The sequence below is a fragment of the Triticum dicoccoides genome, chromosome 6A (assembly GCF_002162155.2).
Source record: "Triticum dicoccoides isolate Atlit2015 ecotype Zavitan chromosome 6A, WEW_v2.0, whole genome shotgun sequence".
Lineage (NCBI taxonomy): Eukaryota > Viridiplantae > Streptophyta > Magnoliopsida > Poales > Poaceae > Triticum > Triticum dicoccoides.
The window spans coordinates 611,788,232-611,813,352 of NC_041390.1; the positions used below are offsets into that span (position 1 = coordinate 611,788,232).

At 41.3% G+C, this 25,121-nt stretch overlaps 1 protein-coding gene across 1 annotated transcript; it reads left to right on the forward strand.

The window, feature by feature from the left end:
* Nucleotides 1-15,259: 15,259 nt before the first annotated feature.
* Nucleotides 15,260-21,424, forward strand: LOC119318450 (5' exonuclease Apollo-like). Its single transcript, XM_037593009.1, has 10 exons — nucleotides 15,260-15,515; nucleotides 15,629-15,734; nucleotides 16,971-17,164; nucleotides 17,239-17,445; nucleotides 18,069-18,453; nucleotides 18,604-18,781; nucleotides 20,125-20,217; nucleotides 20,345-20,577; nucleotides 20,688-20,760; nucleotides 21,003-21,424. The coding sequence occupies exons 1-5, from the start codon at nucleotides 15,321-15,323 to the stop codon at nucleotides 18,177-18,179; spliced, it is 813 nt and encodes a 270-aa protein (XP_037448906.1). The 5' UTR covers nucleotides 15,260-15,320; the 3' UTR covers nucleotides 18,180-18,453; nucleotides 18,604-18,781; nucleotides 20,125-20,217; nucleotides 20,345-20,577; nucleotides 20,688-20,760; nucleotides 21,003-21,424.
* Nucleotides 21,425-25,121: the final 3,697 nt, after the last annotated feature.

Consider the following 25,121-nt stretch of genomic DNA (forward strand, 5'->3'; position numbering starts at 1 on the left):
TATATTTCACTTTTTTGATGCAATTCTAATGTATTTTCTCTCTTAAAATGCAAGACACGCCAAAAGAGGGAGATTGTCGACAGCTAAGATTCTGGCCTAAAAATGGTACAGCAGAGATAACTATTCTCCGGAGCTCCAAATAACCTACAAAGTTATAGAAAAATATTTTTGAATATATAAAAAATATTGGAAGAAAGAAGTACAAGATATAAACCTCGGTGGGGCCACAAGGCAGGGGGCGCACGCTACCCTCCCCCCCCCCCCGGTGCCTTATGGGCCCCATGGAGATCAACCGATGCCCATCTTCTCCTATATGAAGTCATTTACCCTAGAAAAAAATAAAGAGAGGACTTTCGGGACGAGCCGCCGCCGTCTCGAGGCGGAATCTGGGTAGAAGCACTTTTGCTCCTGCAAATGAAACTTCCCTCCGGGAGGGGGAAATTGAAGCTATCATCATCACCAATGCTCCTCTCATCGTGGGGGACTCGTCTGCATCAACATCTTCACCAGCACCATCTCATCTCCAGCCCTAGTTTATCTTTTGTGTTCAATCTTCGTATTAAACCTCATATTGGTACCTAGGGGTGCTAGTAGGGTTGATAACATCTTATAGTTGATGCTAGTTGGTTTACTTTATGGAAGATTATATGTTCAGGTTGTTAATTACGTATTTATCTTCTCTGATCATAAACATAATCATGCTTTGTGAGTAGTTCCGTTTGTTCTTGAGGACATGGGAAAATCCTGGTATAAGTAATTTGAAGTTGGTATTCGTTCAATGTTTTGATGATATGTTATGTTCTTTTTCCTCTAGTGATGTCTTGTGAAGGTCGACTACATGACACTTCATCATTGTAACATCCCAAATTTTCAATTTGGAATGTTATACATTAGATCATCATGCATATCATATTTTATTTTGCTTTTGGTTTTGATCCTAGAAAATCCTAAGCAACTCAAGGACCCACGGAGAGAGTTGGGGATTTCGTTATTTACATATTTGAGTTTTCTCAAATTATGTAAACAGGATCATTTTATTTTATTTATTTTATCATCAATTATTTCTATTACAAAAATATGAGAGGGGGAATAAAATGACTTTCCCAAAATATAGAAATATTGAGGATTTAATAAAAAAATCAAATAAGTTTTATTTCGGAGTTTTTCGGTATTTTTATTTGAATTTAAGAAAAATGCGCGTTTTTCGAAGTTGTAGTTTGGGCACAGATAAATGTTCACCTTATCGGGCTTGATTTTAGGAACTCGGGAAAATTTATTTCGTGATTTTTGGAGTCCGTTTAGTATTTCTTTTTATTTTTCTTCCGAGCGGAATTATTTAAAAAAACGCAGAACCGACTTTGGGCCGTACTCGGCCAGGACTCCGCTGGCTGAGGCTTTATAAGCCGCCGCCCCGGCCCGAGAGAGAGAGCCCAGCCGCCAGCCCCGAAGCCCTAACCCTAGCCGCCGCCGCCGCCGCCAGCCGCCATCGCCGACTCGCCGGAGCAGCGCGCCGCCCGAGGTTCGCCGCCGCCTCGTTTTCCGTGCCATTTAAAAAAAATTATGTTCGTCGTTTTTCTTTTTCGTCGGATTTTCGCGGTTATTTTTCTGATCCGATTTTTGTTTTAGTATAACTTTTTGCTCGTTTATCGGAATCAGGCGATTCAAGCGCCTGGAGTTTCATCTCGAAACCCTCTTTCCGAATAATCAACTTAAACATGTTTTTGCTACTGTAAAATTTGCCTTAGATCCAGATTACTAGAACGAAGTTGTTTCTTTCGCCGTTTGTTTTCTTTTGCTTCGTTCGATTTGATTCTTTTTGCCAACCATGGTCCTTAAGTTGAACTTTCTGGTTAGATCTTCTATTTGCGTTTTACCTGTGCATTAGATGAGTACTTATTGTATGCTTGTTGGTTTGTCTGTGATAGAATACCCGGAGTGCACTGCCTGTTACATTGAATCTCTCGGTAGTAGTAGTCCACCTCATCAGTAGTAGTAGTCCACCATGTAAATATAGTAGTCCGAGCACTTTTGCGATAGCTAGATCTATTGTATGTCCTTGTTTGATTGATTGAAGTGAATTGTTTGTTTTTGCCTCATGTGCATATGGGTAGTGTTTTCCCTTTAGACCCCCTCTATTCTTATATCTCATCTTTTCTAAACCCTCAGATGCCTCCGAGATGTGACCCCGGATTTGCCTTTCCGCCGGAGCTCACCCAGTTGATCCAGCAGTAGAACACCTTGATGTAGTTGCTAGTTCAGAATCCGAATCAGGGAAACAACAACAACAACCCACCACCACCACCTGTTGACCACTTAGCCCGTTTTCTTAGGCTAAATCCGCCGGTGTTTTCCAGTAGCACCAAGCCGATAGTAGCAGATGATTGGCTCCGCAAGATAGCTAGGGAGTTAACCACAGCAGGATGCACAGATGCGGAGAAGGTGAAGTTTGCCGCACATCAGTTAGAAGGACCCGCAGCATCCTGGTGGGAGAATTTCACAGCCACCTTCCCAGTCGACACTGTCACATGGGACCAGTTTCGGCAGGCTTTTCGTACTGCCCATGTTTCAGCAGGAGCAATGGCCATGAAGAAGCGTGAGTTTCATAACTTGTGCCAAGGAGGACGGACAGTTGGCCAGTATGTGGAGGAGTTTAGTAAGCTAGCACGTTATGCCCCAGATGACGTTGCTACGGATGCAACTAAGCAGGAGAAATTCCTGGAAGGACTGAATGATGAGTTGAGTATGCAGTTGATGGTAGCCACCTTCAACAACTACCAGGAGTTGGTAGATCATGCTCTTATGATTGAAGGGAAGCAACAGCAAATTGAGAACCGCAAGAGGAAGTATGGACAAGGAAAGTATAATTCAGGAGCTCAGCAGAAGCCACGTTTTACCCCTAGACTGGGAGGACGTTTTCAGCATACCCATGGAGTAGGTAGCTCGCACAATCACAATGTCACCAAGAATGGTAATGGGAATGGAGGAAGTAATGGACAGAACCGCAACACCCCATCAACCCCAGCCAAGAAGGACTTGAGCCAAGTCACTTGCTATAAGTGTTCCAAGACCGGACACTATGCCAATGAATGTCCTGAAGGCCAAAATAGCAATGGAAGTTCTGGGAAGAAGCCAAACCCTTTCAACAGGGGACAGGTGAACCACGTTAATGTGGAGGAGGTTGAAGCTCAGCCCGATGCAGTAATAGGTAAGTTTTTGGTTAAGTCATTTACTGCACTCGTTCTTTTTTATACTGGTGCATCGCATTCATACATCTCAAGGGGATTTGTGGATAAGTATAAACTACCAACCCAAGCCCTTAGGTCACCCATGTTAGTAACCTCGCCCGGAGCAGAATATGTGGCTAGTCTATGGTGTGATCGGTTACCATTAAGGATTGGTAACTATGTTTTTCCACTCAGACCTAATAGTATTGGAATCTCAAGGATTGGATGTGATATTAGGCATGGATTGGTTATCAAAGTATAAAGGGAATATTGAGTGTGCTAGTAAGTCAATTTTGCTTACCACACCAGAAGGGAGAAGGATCAAGTATGTATCCCGGCATGTGTCAAAGAGGACCCAAGTAAATTGCCTAACAGGAGTTGTGCAGGAGGAAGTACCAGTGGTAAAGGATTTTCCTGATGTATTTCCCGAAGAGTTGCCAGGCATGCCACCGGATAGAGACATTGAGTTTTTGATTGAGCTTTTGCCAGGCACTGGGCCAATATCGAAGAGACCATATAGGATGCCAGCAAAGGATTTGGTGGAAATTAAGAAGCAGATTAAAGAGTTACTGGATAAGGGATATATTCGCCCAAGTTCTTCGCTTTGGGGATCACCAGTACTTCTAGTGGAGAAGAAGGATGGATCGTTAAGGATGGTTGTTGACTATCGAGGATTGAATGAAGTAACGATCAAGAACAAGTACCCACTACCAATGATCAACGATCTGTTTGATCAATTGCAAGGAGCTAAAGTGTTCTCCAAGATCGATTTGCGATCAGGATACCATCAGTTGAAGATTCGAGAACAGGATATTCCGAAGACAGCTTTTACCACCAGGTATGGGCTGTATGAGTATACCTTATGTCATTTGGACTGATTAACGCACCTGCCTATTTTATGAACATGATGAACAAAGTGTTTATGGAGTTTTTGGATAAGTTCGTCGTAGTGTTCATTGATGATATCCTGGTTTATTCGAAGAATGAAGAGGAGCATAAGGAGCATTTGCGTTTGGTACTGGGAAAGCTCAGAGAACATCAATTATATGCCAAGTTCAGCAAATGTGAGTTTTGGTTGAAGGAAGTAGGATTCCTCGGACACGTTATATCCGGAGAAGGTATAGCAGTAGATCCCGCTAAAGTTGAAACCGTGACCAAGTGGGAAGCCCCAACAACAGTTGGAGAGATCCGGAGTTTTCTGGGACTCGCAGGATACTATCGGAGATTTATTGAGAATTTCTCAAAGATTGCAAAGCCTGTGATGGAGTTGCTGAAGAAGGATACTAAGTTCAAATGGACTGAGGAGTGTGAGGCTAGTTTCCAGGAGTTGAAGAAACGTTTGGTGACCTCACCAGTGTTGATTTTGCCAGACCAAACCAAGGATTATGAGGTGTATTGCGACGCTTCACGTCGAGGACTTGGAGCAGTGCTTATGCAGGAAGGGAGAGTTGTTTCGTACGCTTCATGACAACTGAAGCCTCACGAATTGAATTATGCCACGCATGATTTGGAGTTAGCAGCCGTAGTGCATGCATTGAAGACATGGAGACATTTCCTCATTGGAAATCATTGTGAGGTGTACACGGATCATAAGAGTTTGAAGTACATTTTCACACAGAAGGAGTTGAATCTCAGACAAAGGAGATGGTTGGAGCTTATCAAGGATTATGATATGAAATTGCATTATCATCCCGGGAAGGCTAATGTAGTAGCTGATGCATTAAGCCGCAAGAGCCATGTCAATACGTTAATAACGGGAGAAATACCCAAGGAGTTAGCAGAAAATCTTCATGAACTATGTGTGGAAATAGTTCCGAGAGGCTATGTAGCAGCGTTGGAAATTCAGTCAACTTTGATGGACAGAATCAGGGAAGCTCAGAAAATGGACAAAGAGATTTCCGCTATAATGGAGAAACTGAGCAGAGGAAAAGCTAAAGGATTTCGTGAGGATGAGCACGACACCCTATGGTTTGAAGACCGTGTTTATGTACCCAACAACCCGGAGATCAGGAAGTTGATTTTGCAAGAGGCACATGATTCACCGTATTCGATTCACCCAGGAAATACCAAGATGTATTTGGATTTGAAGGATATTTTCTGGTGGACCGGAATGAAGAAGGATATTGCGGAGTATGTAGCAGTTTGTGACGTATGTCAGAGAGTAAAGGCAGAGCATCAGAAGCCAGCAGGATTGTTGCAACCATTGCCGATACCCGAATGGAAGTGGGATAAGCTAGGCATGGATTTTATCACGGGATTGCCCAGGATTCGTTCAGGCTATGACTCGATTTGGGTTGTAGTCGATCGATTGACGAAAGTAGCTCATTTCATCCCAGTAAAGACCACTTACACCAGTGCTAAGTTGGCAAAGATATACATGACCAGGATCGTATGTTTGCATGGAGTTCCGAGGAGTATCGTATCAGATAGAGGAACCCAGTTTACCTCAAAGTTCTGGAAGCAGTTGCATGAGACTTTGGGTACTAGGCTAGAATTTAGTACAGCTTTTCATCCGCAAACAGATGGACAGACCGAGAGAGTCAATCAGATTTTGGAGGATATGCTGAGAGCTTGTGCGCTAGATTATGGATCTAGTTGGGACAATAATTTGCCATATGCAGAGTTCTCTTACAATAATAGCTATCAGACCAGTTTGAAGATGGCCCCTTTCGAAGCTCTGTACGGAAGGAGGTGCAGGACACCGTTGTCATGGGACGAAGTTGGAGACCGCCAGTTGTTTGGACCAGATCTGATTAAAGAGTCTGAACAGAAGGTGAAGTTGATTCGCGATAGGCTCAAGGTAGCCCAGTCCAGGCAGAAGAGCTACGCAGATTCTAAACGCAAGGAGACAGTTTACGAAGTCGGAGACAGAGCTTATCTCTGAGTATCCCCACTTCGAGGGATTAAGCGCTTCGGAGTTAAGGAGAAGTTAGCGCCACGATTTGTAGGGCCATATCGACTTTTGGAGCGTATGGGAGAAGTGGCCTACAAGTTGGAATTGCCAGAAGGATTGACAGGAGTTCATGATGTGTTCCACATTTCTCAGTTGAAGAAGTGTCACACAGAGATGGCTGACATACCTTTGAGAGACACAATACCATTAGAAGCAATTCAGTTGGATAACAATTTGACCTATGAGGAGAAACCAGTCAAGATTCTCGAGTTTGCCAGCCGAGTCACTCGCAGCAAGGTTATCAAGTTTTGCAAAGTTCAGTGGAGCCACCACACGGAGGATGAAGCCACCTGGGAGCGAGAGGAAGATTTTCTCAAAGACCACCCTCACCTATTTTCTAGCCAACTCGAATCTCGAGGGCGAGATTCATCTTAAGGGGGTAGGTTTGTAACATCCCAAATTTTCAATTTGGAATGTTATACATTAGATCATCATGCATATCATATTTTATTTTGCTTTTGGTTTTGATCCTAGAAAATCCTAAGCAACTCAAGGACCCACGGAGAGAGTTGGGGATTTCGTTATTTACATATTTGAGTTTTCTCAAATTATGTAAACAGGATCATTTTATTTTATTTATTTTATCATCAATTATTTCTATTACAAAAATATGAGAGGGGGAATAAAATGACTTTCCCAAAATATAGAAATATTGAGGATTTAATAAAAAATCAAATAAGTTTTATTTCGGAGTTTTTCGGTATTTTTATTTGAATTTAGGAAAAATGTGCGTTTTTCAAAGTTGTAGTTTGGGCCCACATAAATGTTCACTTTATCGGGCTTGATTTTAGGAACCCGAGAAAATTTATTTCGTGATTTTTGGAGTCCGTTTAGTATTTCGTTTTATTTTTCTTCCGAGCGGAATTATTTAAAAAAAATGCGGAACCGACTTTGGGCCGTACTCGGCCAGGACTCCGCCGGCCGAGGCTTTATAAGCCGCCGCCCGGCCCGAGAGAGAGAGCCCAGCCGCCAGCCCCGAAACCCTAACCCTAGCCGCCGCCGCCGCCGCCAGCCGCCGACTCGCCGGAGCAACTCGCCGCCCGAGGTTCGCCGCCGCCTCGTTTTCCGTGCCGTTTAAAAAAAATTCTGTTCGTCGTTTTTCTTTTTCGTCGGATTTTCGCGGTTATTTTTCTGATCGCGATTTCTGATCCGATTTTCGTTTTAGTATAACTTTTCGCTCGTTTATCGGAATCAGGCGATTCAAGCGCCTGGAGTTTCGTCTCGAAACCCTCTTTCCGAATAATCAACTTAAACATGTTTTTGCTACTGTAAAATTTGCCTTAGATCCAGATTACTAGAATGAAGTTGTTTCTTTCGCCGATTGTTTTCTTTTGCTTCATTCGATTTGATTCTTTTTGCCAACCAGGGTCCTTAAGTTGAACTTTCTGGTTAGATCTTCTATTTGTGTTTTACCTGTGCATTAGATGAGTACTTATTGTATGCTTGTTGGTTTGTCTGCGATAGAATACCCGGAGTGCGCCGCCTGTTACGATGAATCTCTAGGTTTCGCGGATCATCAGCAAGGCAAGTAACACTTTGATCATACCTTTTTCTACAACCCAGTTTTATTGCATTAGATCAATCCTCACACATTGCATGAATAGGATCTAATTAAATTGTGGGATGGGAAGTAGATGAGGTAGTACCTATTACCTGTTTATTATCAAACCTTTGGGAGTTACTTCTACGTTTGCTTATTATACCATGCTATGCTAGTAGACGTGGATTGGATGAGTGAAATCCATGACAGATGTGAGATTGTTAATTAATGATTTATCTAAGGTGGCAACCTAACACACATCTGGGTGGATTGAGGCACCTGGGTATTCCAGGACTTGCCTGTTTTCTTTTGGACCGCCACCCAGGCTCAAAGGGATCATGGGATTATTCATACTAAAAACTTCCGTGTGCAGCCACAAGCCATTATGGGCTCTGGCATAGTTGACTAAGTTGTGCGAACTCTTACAGTGGTAGACTAGCAGATGTAGGGGATGTAGGTGGTACGGTCTACCCGATCTTAAGGTGCTAGCGCTTCTGAAAGACTATGTCTCGGTCATCCGTGTTCTCAAACACCATGTAGTGCGAGAAAACAAACGGAGGCGATCGAGTCTTGTGGGGAAAAGTGCGCAAACCTCTGCAGAGTGTAATAAACTAATCATGATTAGCCGTGTCCCCGGTTATGGACATCTTGAGTATCTAGTACCTGGATTATCATGTGAATCTCAACATGTTACTCTAAAGTTAATTTTGTTGGGTTTTAATGATGTTACTTTAATTGGGATTGAGAATGCTGTCAACCATTCTTAATGTTTAACAACCACCATGATAGTAATTAAATTTATTCCTTTGAAGTAGGGAAAAATTGGCTTTACGCAAAAACTGTAACCATAGAGCTTTCCACCAGCCAAATATGCATATAGTATAGTTATTGCATTCCATTACTCTCTATGTGTTACCTTGCCAGCATATTCCATGTGCTGACCCGTTTTCGGGCTGCAACGTTAATGTTGCAGACTTTTCAGACGATGATTAAGGAGTTTTTAGGTCGTGGTTCTATACTCAGTGATGCCGTTGGAGTTGATGGACTCACTTACCTTCCAAGCCTTCCGCTGTTATCGTTATTAGATGGCCTTAAGCCATATTTATTGTAATAAGTTCTCTTTTGAGACACTCGATGTAATAAGTGTGTGATTGCTACTCTGTTATAAATCCTTCGAGTACTGTGTGGTGTCAGCATTACTGATCCAGGGATGACACCGGAGCACAGAGATCAGACTGTTTGAGGTCTGGTCGCTACAGAGATGGTATCAGAGCACACGCTGACTGTAGGACACGACCACTAAGCTAAGAGACCTAGATCACTACCCACTCTCTTCTCTTCTGACTTCTCATCTTTTCTACTCTTTAGAATGGCGGATGCAAGGAACAAGTTCACACAACCAGATGAAGATACACCCTTTGGACGCCACTTGAAGGAAGTCACTAGATACCTGAACATAGGAGTACCAAGCTTCACGGGAACCTACAACGCCACTTTACCTGAAGAAGAGCGCTGGATGATTCAAGTTCAAGTTCCAGGAAGGACGTTCATGCCAGTCACTGAGCTCATAGAGTTTTCTTTTGATGCACCAACTTGGAGTCTAGGAAAGAGTATGGCAGCTCACATCGCCATGGGACGCATGGGAGAAGTCTACCGCAAGGATCTCAAGGATACTATCTACTAGATTTGTGGGCGCCGAGATGAACACTGGGAGATGATCAGCATCAGGAAAGATAGATCAATTGCAGCTTTTATCCAGGAGTTAAACCAGCACATTCGACGACAGAAGAATCAGATGTGCGCCGACATGATAGATCTGAAGAAGGCTAAGACTAGAATCAAGGAACTGGAGGAAGAACTCAAGGCTACACGCGAAGATTATGAAGAAGAAATTGAAGTATTACTGCTATAAATCCTTCGAGTACTGTGTGGTGTCAGCATTACTGATCCAGGGATGACACCGGAGCACAGAGATCAGACTGTTTGAGGTCTGGTCGCTACAATCATGTTTGAGCCTAGGGGGATGCATTGTGGGATTAGTTTCTAGATGTTGGGTTGCGGGAGTGACGGAAACATTAGCCCCAGATTATGAGTTGTTCCATAAGGAGGTTGTTTTGGATCCTTTTGTTTAATGCTATAGTTAGATTTATCCTAATTCTTCTCTTATATTTGCGGATGCTTGCATGGACAGGGTAATCATAAGTAGGTTGTTTGTTTAAGAACAACACCTTACCTCCGGTCCACCCACATAACAACTTATGAAAATAATGAACGTGAATCAATGAAACGTGATGAAAGTAACTAGATGAATTCCCGTGTGTCCTCGAGAACGCTTTAGTCACTATAAGAAGTACTTCCGGCTTGTCCTTAGCAATATTTTTGATTGGGCCACCTTGCTACTTTGGTTACTTGTTACTTGCTACTACTTGTTTTGTTATCGAACTATTTGTCACAATTATCTTACAACACTTGCAGAGAATACCTTACTGAAAATCGCTTATTAATTTCTTCTGCTCCTTGTTGGATTCGACATTCTTGCTTATCGGAAGGACTATGATTGATCTCCTATACTTGTGGGTCATCATTGACAATGTTTTATTTTGTAGCCTTCTCGTGCGGGTACTGTGTTCAAGAGGTTGGAGAAGAAGAACTTTACTGTCATACATTGTTGGTTGAAGTTGCAAGGATGATCCAAATGGATTCTATGCATTGCCAAGAGCGCCGCCCGTGCAAACAGGAAGAAACCAGTGATCCAACCAACCCAACAAAAGAACCGCCCAAGAAAGTTAGAAGAGGGTTCCGGGGAAAGAAGTGGGAGAATGAGATGACAAAGCGAAAAGGTGCGGCAGCAAAGATGACAGAGAGATTCAAAGACATCTTGACGAAGAAAGATGAGGCATACGTCAAGCGCTCGGACATCAATGGGGAAAAGGAGTGGTTTAACTTTGATGGAGACGACCGAGAAGAAGCTTAAGCTCGAAGAGAAGTAGACCATGCTTAAAGAGAAGAAGGTGAGCAACGAAGGACGCGAAGATGTTGACCTTGAAAGACGACGTAAGAACGATCATGCAAGCCGTCCGTTACAAGATGTTGCAACAGCTGAAGGATGAGCTGGAGAGGACGGAGAAGGAGGCGGCCTACACGGTGGTGATGACATATTGGTGTGAAGGCTCGGATTGCCGGTCTGGCAAGGAAGAAAATATTTTTTTTAACGAACTACCGGACTGATATTTTTTTTGTGCCTAGATTACGGGTCGGTGTTGGAGATAGCCTAAAAGACTTGGGAGGGTTTTCGTTTAAAAGGAGAGTCGCGTGACCGTGTACGAGGACTCTTTTAAAAAAAAAACGTGTACGAGGACTCTTTTTTTTTAAACCGTGTACGAGGACATTGGAGCAAAGTGCGAACGTCAGTGCGGCCTGGTGGTGTGGCTGTAGACCCGGCTGATATAATAGCCTCGTATCAGCCGGATGACGCGTAGTGTAGGCCAAATCATTTGCACGCACTGCTTTGCTGCGGTCGCTAGAAGCAGTGATCCGTTCTATTTAGAGGTAGTAATATCACTGGGAGCTATAAAACTTGCGCTCAATGTTCAGTTTGATGCTAAACTTCAAAAATACGGATTTATAGTCACATAACTTGTCCACGCGTGCATATACGGTGCTTCCTCTCGTATCCAGCCACATGGCTTGTCCACATGGCGTGCAAGCCCGATGGAGGCCCACTTGTCAGTGGTTGGGAATGCACAAGGCACTAGGTGATCATAGCACGCTGGATTTTTTATAGAGACTCCCTCACAATTTATTTAATGCCCACAAAGCCCCCAAATATAATGAAAAAGATGACACACATGGGGTTCAAACACGGGACCTGTCAATAAAATAGTCCGCCATACATCATTCCATCAGTGCCGATTGACGTTCAACATGATCAACTAAAATTCGTTTAATCACAAACAGAAGCCCCAACACGAATTGAGTGACAAAAAAGGGTGGCCTAACAGATTCGATCTCTCAACCTCAAGCGTGGATACACTGCAGCGCTACACTAAATACCAACCAGTGCCTGTAAAGAGAGAAGCCCGATTTTATATATTGTCCACGACCACTACTCGTATTCAGGTTCTTTTTCTCTCAGACCGAATTTTCGGCAACTGATCAGTCCCTAGAAAATTTGGCGGTCCCCGAAAAAAATGTTGTCCACGAAATTTTGAATTTAAACGACAAAAACTATGTCAAATATAATAACTTTTGTGTGCATACAATATCATAATGACATAGTTAGCTTAGTGGCAGGGGCCGTGATTCTATTCCTTGTATTGTGAAATATATTTTTCTTTATTCATGCTCATTTATAAAAATGGTCTCGAACTGTAACAATGAATTGAACATGCAAACTTCTATATAAGAGAGGAGTTGAGCTGACCACTATAACAGGCATCACTTTTTTTTGCTAAATTAAATATATTTAGACGATAAAAAGATTTGAATTCAAAATTCATTTCAAAATTTTGGTAGATAAAAACTGGAGTGGCCAAGATATTTTGAAACCCGGATTTTTCCAACCCTCTCGAAAAAAATGGAATAAAAAATTCTCGCTCATGACAAAGTTCTGTATGGTATGAATTAAACATTATACATTTTGAAACAGTTTTCTTAATTGCTTTTTGGTGAAAAAAGGCGAGATTTTCCGGTATCCAGTTTTTACTAGCCGAACCTGGGAAAACGGAATCTAGGAAGAACTGCGTCTAATATGAAATCAGGTTTACCTCTTTACAGTAAGGAATATGTAGTTCACCCGCAAAAAAAAGGAATATGTAGTTGGTGTAGTGGTTTGCTTGTGCATGGATGTACCCGAGGTGTATGGAGTTCAAATCCCTGCGCGTGTACTTTTTATTTTCATTTTTCACACCACCTCATGCTGACAAGTGGGACACACAGAGGGGATTATGCTCAATTAAATTAATTAAATACAGAGCAAGGGTGCTTCTGCAAAGAAAAAATGCGGCGAGCTGTTTCAGTCACTAACAATGGGCCGTAGCCATGCTGGGGTGCCACGTAAGCGCGGGATACGTCTAAATATGACCAAAGTGACCGTATTTGCACAAGAACGCAAGTTGGATGACCACAAATCTGTATTTTTAAAGTTTTAGCATCAAACTGAACATCGAACACAAGTTCTATGACTCTCAATGATATTACCTCTTTTTGCCGTGTATAGCTCTAGTGGTTTTCGTATTAAATGATGCATAGTGTCATTCTTGTTCTGACTTCCGACATGGCGTGCATGCATCCTACTCAACTGGTACCCAATAACCAGAGCTTCAATTCAATGCATCACGCTCCTCAATCTCCCACCTTTTTTCTCCACGGATAATGGATTCTTAATGCACACTCTTTTTTTCTAGTACAATAAATAAGGAGTTCAAAGCTCCCGGCAGTGAACTGAACTCTTGATTTATAATGGAAAAGACTTCTTCATTTTCATTGTGACACCTGGTGTATAAAGTTAGTAAAAAACGGATGCACACTTTGTTCCAAACATTTTTACCGCTGATTCCATAAATCATCCAATGGGGAGATGGTGCATTTAAAAGTGCGTGTAGTAACTAGGGCGCACGCTTTGTGGCACGAAAGTGACTTCGTTGGCCTACCTATCTTAGACACGCAGAGCATTAATGAACTAGGAGTAACTTGTGTTCAGAAATTGCATGCATTCATGTGGGACCCTCAACGCGGAACTTTACCATGCATGTACGTTGGTTTGACATGCAACTCAACTTGTCCCATTTTGGAGAAACAGCCGTGTACTCCACGATTTTTCATCGACCTACGTTGATTCGTTGAAGAAAGCTTAGTTGTTCAGGCAAAGCATTTCTCAAATTAACATACCATTTGATTAACTACCACGAGTGACATAAAAAATACACAATAATACACTGAGCAGAATTCTTTTTATTCATTCATTACAAAGATACATACTATCACTTCTCTAATCTTGAATTGCAACAGGCTAATTGTGAGATTCCATGACATCATTTCACGCTTCCGTTGCACGGGAAGCTGTTAACCTCGTCACCTTCTTGCTCTCCTACTGACTTACGTCCGGACACACGATACCAAGAATCTCCATTTAAAACCACGCTCCACATTTCGTTGAACATAGTTGACACATGGGGGCCGGTCTCTCCAAATCCTTCTTCCAACGTGTACTGAACTGGTGCCTGGAAGAGAATTACAACTTCTCGTCATTGTTACCGAATCAAACTTAAAATAACTGACAGCACAGATGAATCAACAAGTGACTTGAAAAGATATATGCTTGGTTTGGTATGTGACGGCTGTGCATATAATAAAATGACTTCCAGGAAGTTCATAAATGAATCAGGCGCTCGATTCTGCACGGACATGTGCACCCTGCCTGGAATTAAATAATGTGTATGGACACTTGGACAGATTGAAACTGTGCATATATACTCACGGCTGCTATATTGAGACATTGAAAATCATTCCGGTTAAACTTGCACTGATCCCCAAACACAAGCCAACTGGCTAAGATTACAAGGGGGAGCGTCCCCATGTGCTCGTCGTATGCCTCCTTATATTTAGCAGCTACAGAGTTTTCTGAGCGATTTCCATATATAACATGCTAAATTTGGAGTTAGGGTTGAAAGATATAAATATTTTAAAAAGTACTTGGGTCTGCAAAAAAAGTTTAAAAGAGAATAGCCGGGCTCAGATTACATTGTGCAGCCCATCTGCTAAACGACACTTGGAGATGCAGCTCTATCTTACGCCAAATGAAATTCATGGAGAAAAGTCAGAAAAAATTGGGAGAACCAGCGATCGAACCCAGACCTCCTGATGGATGCTAGCCAGTCACATGCTTTGTGTGCTTGTGTCGTGTGAGGGTATATTTGTAGATGAACCAAACACAAACAGCCACGACTTAAGAAAAAAGAATCATTTTTGCCACTTAGGGATGACATTTGTGGGTAATTTTTGCCAACCTCGAGGGTAATTTGATGACGGACAGGCAGAAACATTAGTCCCTTTATTAGTAGGTATAGAAGAATTGGCCATGTTTGTTTCAAAAACCAAATATGCAAGGAAAATCATGGATGCAAATGATTATAAATGCACATCCTAAACCTAGGGAAAATTTGGATGTGACAGAAATGCTCTAGTATCAAGCCAAGTTGCACTCCTCTCCAGTGATTATTGCTTGTAGTAATCCATGCATGCGTCAGTCCAACAAACATATGGGCTAATGTCCAACCAATAGGATGCTGCCAACACAACAAGCTAATTATACTTCTAGTTAAATGTTTAACTGTTTGTATTCGTGTCGAGAGCAGCCAGGCAAAGGTGGTACTAGGTAGGTGGTCGGACGTGTAAAGCCTAACCGTCCATGTAAAAGAACTAAAGGTGCAAATCCACTAAGGCGCTCTCTTCCTTCCTCCGGAAGGCACCACTTTCCCCTCAGCTGCTACCTGCTAGTATGTAAACGGACGCAACCTAGCTACGTACTCCATCCACCAAAACAAGACAGCGCGGAGTGGAGAGTGGAGAACCAAGCCGTAGCTCCGGTAAAGCTTCAGCTACGATGAGGACGCCGCCGGAGATGCCGCTGGGTCTCCCCTTCACCGTCGACACATGGGGCCCATCCCGCCGCCACCGGTGCCACCGCTTCATCACCCACGCGCACACGGACCACATTGCCGGTGCCTGGGCCGGCCCCGGCGACACCGTCTACGCCACGCAGCTCACCATGCGCCTCGCCCTCGAACGCTATCCCCAGGTTAGATACTTGCTGCTGGAGAGCCTCGGTTAAATTTTGCTAGTTCCTGTTTGGTACGGTGTTTGTGCTGATTAATCGAGACCTCTCGTCCGGTTTGGTTGTATTAATTGTAGCTGGAGCGGGTTAAGTTTGTGGAAATGGAGGTGGGAAAGAGGTGGGTGGTGGACGACCCTGACGGCGCCTTTTCTGTCACCGCCTACGATGCCAATCACTGTGCTGGTAATCTTGAATCTAGCAAGTTGGAGAACGGCCACACCGTCTATCAAATTCTCTCGTTGTCAATAGAAACCTCAGATAAAAGAATAATCTGCATCAACGAGTCATAAACAATTGAATGGAAATAATAAAGTAGTACTTGGGTGTACAGATGTACAACAATTATTTTTTGGAAAGAGGTGCAAAATACTCCAGGTAATCCTACAATAAAATTAGTAGAACACCAAGTTTTAAGCTTTCTACATCAAGTTCACACTTGCTTCCGCCACTACATACACGTAATAAGGCATTAAATGTTAAACATGGAGTTTCCTTCTGGGTAGACTAAAGCCTGAAGGTACAACTGCCCTACTAGCCACCCAATCGATGTTTAGTGCTTTTTAACAATTGAGTTATATACTATATAATATTTGGTGTTATATCCGAGGAAGAAAAAAGATGTGCCTAACAAATAGGCCAATTCAAGAATTATACATGACCCAAGTCTCGTCTGTGTATATATAAATCTATTATAGACCACATGTGTGTGAAAAGTAAGTACACTGTGTATAGGATAGTGCCCATCGTTGAAAGAGTAATATGTCTGCATTAATATGAATAAAAGGAAGACCCAAAGAATCTACCTCTATCATGTATTAAGGTTCTAAATTTCAACTAAATTTCTGAAATTTTAGTAATTTTGGAGGGTACCAAAATATTTGTAAGCTTAAAATTTGGGAACAGATGCCAACTATTTTAAAAGAAACATAAACTTTTCAAATTTTGTTAAAATTAACTGGATTTTGATTGATCAAAATTTAGATGAACTTGATTTTTTTTAAATTTCGGTGAGTTATGGAAACTTACCATGACCAAAATTTGAAACCTTGTCATGTATTGCCCATATATTGCATAGAAAACTGAAAAAAAAAACATACACACAACAACATCCAACAAACATAAATAGTAATTAATACAACTTAATATTTTTTTTCTATTTATCAAAATATATTTCTCGCCAGTTGCCCTCTTCGCTTTTTATTGAGTCTATACATTGTTTCATTTTTTTAATAATTGATTAAGTTTCTAGAAGAAAACTATCAACATATACATTAGAAAATGAGTATCATTAGATCAATTCTAAAGACAATTCCACACTTATTAGTCATAAACATGTTCACATATTTAATAATACACGCGCTGCAAATTGAACATGGTTGGGGCTGGGCGGTTGACACTTTCCGTGCGCTGTGACTCCAGGAGCGGTTATGTTGTTGTTCGAGGGTCCATTTGGTACCATACTGCACACGGGGGACTGTCGGCTCACATCACATTGTGTGCAGAAATTGCTACTGAAATTGGAAGCAAATCTTTGCCGGTTGGACACTGTGTACCTGGACTTGACATTTCCCAAATTCCTCGAGTTTCCGAGCAAGGAGTCTGCGATTCAGCAGGTTTCCTTCTAGACTGAGGCTTTATATATGCTTGTTGTGACTTATTGGACTAAGAAACGGCTCCCTGATTGCAGGTTATAGCTTGCATATCAAAGCATTCGCGTGCACCTTTCATTTATCTTGGATGTCAAAGACTTGGCCAAGAAGATATCTTAAAAGAGGTGTCAAGGTCATTTAGATCGAAAATCTATGTTGATAAGGGACTGTACTTGGATTGTTTTAACACATTGTCCCACACTGTCCCTGAAATAATCACTGATGATCCAACTGGTCGCTTCCAGGTGTGTTAATCTATGAAATACATTCAATTCTGTTAATGCGACCTTCCATTATGTTATTTGTTTCTTCAAATTACACCCACATATGAGAAAATAATGTACTAGAGGCTACATATTTTCTCCAGCCCTCATGGTCACACTTTTCTCTCATTCATCTAATCACTTAAGTAACACGTACAGGAGATGCACGCACGCACACCAGCCACCACACACGGCCTCACGTCATTCTCCACTAACCACTAACTCCACGCACTATGCTCGCTAACTAACAACATCCAGTTAACAATCCGCTGGCTACATACTCTCTCCGTTTCAAAATAGATGACAACTTTGTACTAACATGGTTATCCTCGGGACTTGCGCAACTCTCCTCAACGGCCATATGACCTGGGCGTCATGCAATGGGCACGTACACCACTCAACTAGCATGCACAACAGCTAGCCCACTAACATGATACACACACATGCACGTGCACACATGTCAAGATTAACTCCAAGAGTGAGAGAACATTGTAATATCATATTATGTGCGGCAAAAATTACTAAAAAAGATTACATCCACAACTTTGCATTAGGATTCTAGAGGTAAATAGATATTCTAACTTCTTAACTTCTTAACTTGGCAGCCGAGAAGCTCGAAGAGGCAAGGGCTAGCGATCAGCCAGAACCTTTATTTATTCGTCCTTCAGCATGGCGGTATTCCAATGCCTATGCTCAAAACCGGAAACCCAGCCTAACAGAAGCTGAGCAGGATGGTAATGTATGGCGTGTTTGTTTCTCCAATCACTCCTCTAGTAATGAATTAGAGCAGGCACTGCAACTTCTACAGCCTCAGTGGGTCATTTCAACCACTCCCCCAAATTTTGCGAGTGAACTGAGTTATGTAAGGAGACGCTATTTATCGCACACCACACAGGGACATGCGCAATCAAGCATCTGTTTCCGCACAACATCCAGAGGGAAGGAAGACTATGAATATTTTATTCGAGGAATACCGTCCCGAGGGCAGAGGTAATTAGTTATGGAAAATGGAATCTTTCGTGAAACTCACGATACAGACACATTTCTCCCTTGTAAATTCTTGAAATGAAATTTGATTTAATTAATTGACTTCTCACTTCACTTTTGTATTATTTTCTTAAAAAATTGATGTGCATGAAGAAGCCCTAGAGTTGTGCAGATAGAAGAAACATGGGTGGACCATATGACATTTGGACTATCAATGGGTGTGAACGGTTATACTATATCAAAACATGTTATCAACATGATGGGCAAAGCTATCATTTCAGAACAGCGTGATGCACATTTCTTGAAGCATGTGTTGCATTCCGAGCTTGGAGTGAGTGCATTTATTTTCATCCATCCCCATAAGCAATTTAATTAATATGTGATTGAGGTATATTTGTTTAAAGCGGTAATATCCTGTTTTATTGAATTTTACACATTACATCATTACATTGTTTGATAAAAAAATGTTTGTGTTTTCGTGGTGGTAGATTTGTTTTAGATTACTCCCACTAATTTTCTGTATTCATTAGCTTGTTTTAGTATTCCACTTAACCCCATTAGCTTGTTTTTACTACTTTTCGCTCCTTTTTTCACTAATTTTTTGTATTCATTGGAGTATGTATGTACTCCCACATTCAATACCTCTAAAATAAACCTACTAATCATGTTTATCATTCTTAATATACTTTGTTAATTAGTACTCCCTTCTTTCCGGTTTATAGGGCTCATCTCAAAAAAAATCGTGTTTCCATTTTATAAGTCTGAGCTCTACTACTCATCATGACTTGTTCAGATTTCAACATGCTGCATGCAAGGATCAAGAAAAAACTAACCAATGCATCTTGAAGTTTTTGGTTATTTAATGGTCATGGATGCATGCATTGTAATTAATGCATCGGTAAATACAACTTTTTAAGAAAAACGAGTGTAGTAATTAAGTATTTTTGCAAACTACGAAATTTATTCCACCACTCACCATCTATCTTGGTTGGAGAGATTTACAAATTGAGCCCTATAAACCAGAAAAGAGGTAGTACCCCCTTCGACTAGCCACAGTGGGAGTAACTTCAGCAGTAACATCGAGTCCAACTCAGCAAATTTGCTTATGTGGCAATGAGTTAATGAGGAGAGAGATAGTTGTAGTAACTTAGCTAGTTACTGTAACATCACATGTCCCAATGCAATATGAGTCTATAACCTAATAAATGAATCTTTGCATGTTACCACACTTAAGTTACTACCCACTATGAAGGTAGTAATACAGTCTAGGGATATGTGTATGTTACTAGTGTATGTTACTCTCCATTGTGGCTAGTTATGTTACTAGTGTATGTTACTCTTCATTGTGGCTAGTCTTCGTCTAGGTGAATAAGTCATCTTAGGTTGTGCAACACAACCAAGGTGGAGAGAAAAACGAGAGAACTTAATGTTTATTTGCTAATTAATACCATTGTATGCAACGAACTGACCACTGCATGTTATGTTTGGTAGTCTCAAGTCATTAAAAGCATACACGCCCCACATCTCTTATTGGTTGATTCCTTTATTTATGTCAAAAAACAAGAAACATTTTGATTTTCATAAGGTGACTTACACACCTAGACGGATGGAGTATATATCATTATATACAGTGATCTTATTTTTATTTTCCACATATCTATTTTTCTCATACAGAAAATGCTTCAAGGCCCCTCCCCATGCCGAGAAAGCATTTCAAACTACCTATCTGAGCCCAACCAGGGATTCAAACTCGAAAACATGGATGCAGTGAGTATACATTTATGGCACTTTGTATAGTCATTTCTTATCACCATGTATAACATTTTCCAGTTTTTCATTGCTTCAATGCATGTACAAAACTAATCATTATGACATGACATGATCACGTCTGCAGGTTCTTGTACCATTGCTAAATTCCAAGACTTGGTACCTAGTTGTAGCAAATTTTTGGAAGAGACGGTTCGAGGTATTGAGCCCAATGGGGTGCACTGACGAATTGATAACACAAGCACAGTCTATTGTATGCAACTTCCGGGAAGATTTTCATAGTGCATATCCTCAGCTCCATAGCGTAAAAATCAAAGACATGGACATTACCTTCCATACCATATCAAACTCAGACAACGAGTTGAGTTTTATCCAAATTTTCACCATTTCTCTTAAATGTTAAATGGATTATTTTACGAACTAATTTAACCATGCCCCTTCGCTTTCCTTTTCTTTATCTAATTGGATAGATCCGACAGTGGTATATTTATCATGAAGGCATTAGATTTATATGATGGAGAGAAACATATCTTCTTTAACGATGTAAGTAGTCATTCCTCTCTTTTCTCATCTGCCATGTTGCCTAAATATCTCCCATATAACAATAGAGAAGTATGCGTTTTCAAATTGAGTAGGCATCACTAAAATGCCAATAAATCTTAGTAAATATTATTTCTCTCTAATCAAATGTGTCACATACAGTACTTTTTTCACATTTCATTAATAGTGGAAACATCTGGTTATGCTTTACTATAATGCTTATAACATAATTCATTGATTGCCAGTCTGACGCCGAAGGACTCCGTGAACACTTGGCATTATATTTGTTGCACCACAAGTATAATGAGATGCCCCACAGACATGTACAAGGTTTAGTGGGTCCCTAAAGTCAACTATCCGATTGTAAACTATGACTTCATGAAGGTGATCCAGATTATGTTTGCTACCATCTACGAGGAATGCTGCCAAGAGAGTTTATGAATGTATCATTTGAAATTGTCCACATGAAGCTAATGTTGTTGATCATGAGTTAGCTTGAAGCACAAAGATCTCCACTCCATGTTTGATTGGATAATCCACTTAATTTTATTTCACACCTATGATAATCTACTTAATTTTATTTCCAAACATGATACATTTTTAGCCTGGCCTTTTGTCTCAAGCTGAGTTTATTTCCCTAACTACATGAATTGGAGTATTTTGATCCCATTTGCTCGTGTCTGATGCTGTATTTGGTAATATTATTGTGGAGCTCGTATATGTACAGAGGTCTTGTTGCAGAAATGTTTGCAACAAAGGCCTTGTTGCAGAAACTTTTACAACAAATATTCTGTTGCAATTCTTTTTGTCTTTATTTTTTGCAACATAGATGATGTTGCGGGAGGACTACTACAACATCAATAATGTTGCAGATTTTTTTACTGAAAAAGATGACGTGTTTGTGGTATGAATCGAGAAATTTCTGTAACAAAGATAATGTTGCGGGTGTGCTTTTGCAACAAGGCCGTTGTTGCGGAAAAGAATAAAAGAGCACCACCGACGGAGCAACGGCGGAGGCTAGAGGGGAGGCCAGAGCGGAGCTCAGGCATGCCCCTCGAGCGGCGGTCATGGCAGCGAGGCGACTGCGACGCTTGCAAGGCCATGGCATGCGGGGGTCGGGCTGCAGAAGCTGGCCCCTCTCACACCAGCGGCGCCGCGGACAGATATTGGCGATTGTTCCACGGCAAGCTTGAGGTGGTCGGAGTACCACAGGAAGGTGGCAGACTCGGCGGGAGATCGGGAGGAGCACGAGCAGTGATTTCTCTGAAGGATCCAGATCCTGCAACAAAGCCCTTGTTGCGATGAGATAGATTGCAACAATAGGCTAGTTGCAAAAACTTTGTGGTGGTGGCCATGAGGCACGTGGCATGCAGAGAAGGAGGCGGATGCCAGCCTGCGATTTGCCGGTTGATTTATAACGCTTTCCTAGAAAGAACCGGAAAGACGAGGTCGATCCGTTCCACATACATTCCGAGTACACCTGGGTCGACGCCACCGAGAAGAAGCGTAGGATGAAGGCAAAGAAAGCCAAGGGCAGGCGCGGCACAGCCCGGAAACAGTCGTCAAAAAGCACCTCCTCGGAAGGGGGCTAGCACCCTATGATGGACGGCTTTGAGTAAAACAGTGTTACATCATAGGCCTCCTTTGGTTCATAGGGTAGGAAAATCATAGGAATAAGAAAGTCATAGGAAATGAGATGACATGTATCTCAAATCCTATGAGTAGGAATAGGAAAGGAGATGCCCTTTGATTCACATCATAGGATTTTTTCCATTGAGTCTAGGCTAATGTTTATTTTTCTATAAAATGTGGAGGATAGGAAGAATTCCTTCATAGGAATAGGATTCCATTCCTACAAACCAAAGGGCTCTAAAGGAATTTTTCCTATAGAAATCCTATCCTATGAAATTCCTACAAGATTCCTCTAAACCAAAGGAGGCCTTAGGTTGCCCCGGCGTCCGTCCATAAGATGTTTACTAGCAAAAATGTCCATGTGTTGCAACGGGAGAAAACAACCCTCTAAACGTGGCTAAACACCTCACCCTCATGCCCATAACATAATAAACATGACTAATACCTCGTCATCAGGTTCATATCCTCCATTTCAATATAACATCAGACACATATTTCTCCTAGTCGTCTTTGTCATCCTCGTCGCTGGTGGTCATAGTACCAGCCATTAAACAAAGGTTGGCAAGGTTTAATAGCTGGATTGTTGAGCCGCCTATGTGTCCGACGAAGATCAAGAGCGTTGAAATAAGTTCTTTTATCATCTTGCTAATATAATACGGAAAAGCACTGCACATAATATAGAGATAATTCCTTATTTAACACCGTATCTAAAGTTTATGCCGTATTTGACATCGATAAATAATTTCTTCTGTATCTAACAATGATTCTAAATTTTATGCCTTTTATAACACTTTTGTCCATTTTAAGCCTAAATGACACCTAAAAACACCTTTTTGCCCTCATGTGCTATGTTTGTATGCGTGCGTGTGTGCTGTTGCGTGTGCGTGTGCACATGTGTGTGTGTGTGTGTGTGCCGCCGCATGCGTGTTTGCTACTGTGTGTGTATGATGTTGCGTGCCTATGTGTTGTGTGCATCCGTGCTGCTGCGTGTGTGTTGTCTGTGAGTGTGCTGCTGCGTGTGTGGGCTGCCTGTGAGTGTGCTGCTATGTGTGCGCGTGTGCCTGTGTGCTGCTGCGTGCGTGCGTGTCCGTGTGTGCTGCTGTGTGCGTGCGGGTGTGTGCTGCTGTGTGTGTGTGTGTGCGTGTGTGTTGCTGCATGTGTATGTGCTAATGTGTGTGTCCTACTGCCCTCACACTGATGTTGCGTATGTGTGCTACTGTCCCGCGCACACACATATTACATGAGATGCAAAAGAGTTCTTTCAGGTGTCATTTAGGCTTAAAATAGACGAAAGTGTCGTAAAAGGCATAAAATTTAGACTCGTTGTTAGATAGAGAAGAAAAAGTTTTTCAGTGTCAAATAAGAAAAAAAATTAAGATAATATTAAATAAGGAATTGTTTTCATAATATATGTCCGTGTTATCATGTAAATTGAGTAGTTTGTGTCAGGTAGACCATGAAAGTTCAGTTGGACTCTTCATGCATTTTGACAGGACTCACTGAGCCGAGCGAAACAGGTCGTACTTGAAGACGCGACAGAGAAAACAATTCCTTCCATATCCCTAGTTTAATAAATTGAACTAAAACAATATATCAAGTGGGCATATTTCAAAATTTCGCCAAGTTTTATTGCTAGCAACTCCTTCCGTCTGAAATTATTTATCGTAGAAATTGATAAAAGTAAATGTATGTAGAACTAAAATACGTTTAGATACATCCATTCCTTTGACTAGTATTTCTGGATGGATAGAGTATAAATTAAAACATTTTAGCTATAGTACCTCCCAATTTCTTTTCAAAAAACATGTTCGCAATTTCAAAATTAAATTTCCAAAAATATTTGTGTTTTTAAAATGTTTGCAAATTCGCAAAACAATTACAACAGTGCCTCCTAGTTTAATTTTTTTTTGTGTTTTTAAAAATACTCAGTTTTCAAAACAAAAAGAGAAATATTTTTCTTTTAAACTTGTTTGACTTTAAAAAAATTATTAACAACTTTGCAAAATTTTGGCATTCTAAAATATATTCACTTAAAAAATATTTTCCTCTCAGTATCTGACGCGACTACATACTTAACTTAAAATTTCACGCTTCTAATAAAAATATCTAGTCTTGTTTAGTCTAGTGGCTAGCTTTCTGAGTGCTATACCATGAATACTGGGTTTGATTCCTTGCGGCACATAATTTTTTTGGATTTTTTTTAATTTCCAAGCGCGGGTTGTTTGTACGCTAATGGGCCGTCCCATTGCGGCTCTGTGCGTTCTGCAATTATTTTTTTGACAGAAACGAATCGGGAGAACCAAAAAACGCTCGCACGAGGAAACGGGACATACGAAAATTATATGGATCCCACCGTGAACGAAAAAAATTGGACAAACATTCCTTTTTTTAATATTAGGTACAGATTAGGTGCCGACGGCGGGGTTGCTGCCCGCCGGGCGCAGACAAGCGATGTCGTCTGAGACAATGCGCGGCTCGTACCCGAGGAAAGCACAGGATAGATTTTTATACACTGCTGCTAGCTCGTACCCTGGGATGAGCTTTCTTTGGCTATGTTATTTTGAGAAGACATAATTGCTTGGTTAGTATGCTTGAAGTATTATTGTTTCTATCTCAATATTAAAGTTTTGTCTTGAATCTTGCGGATCTGAACATTCATGTCACAATAAAGAGAATTACATTGATAATTATGCTAGGTACCATTCGACGTCAAAACTTCCGTTTTTATCATT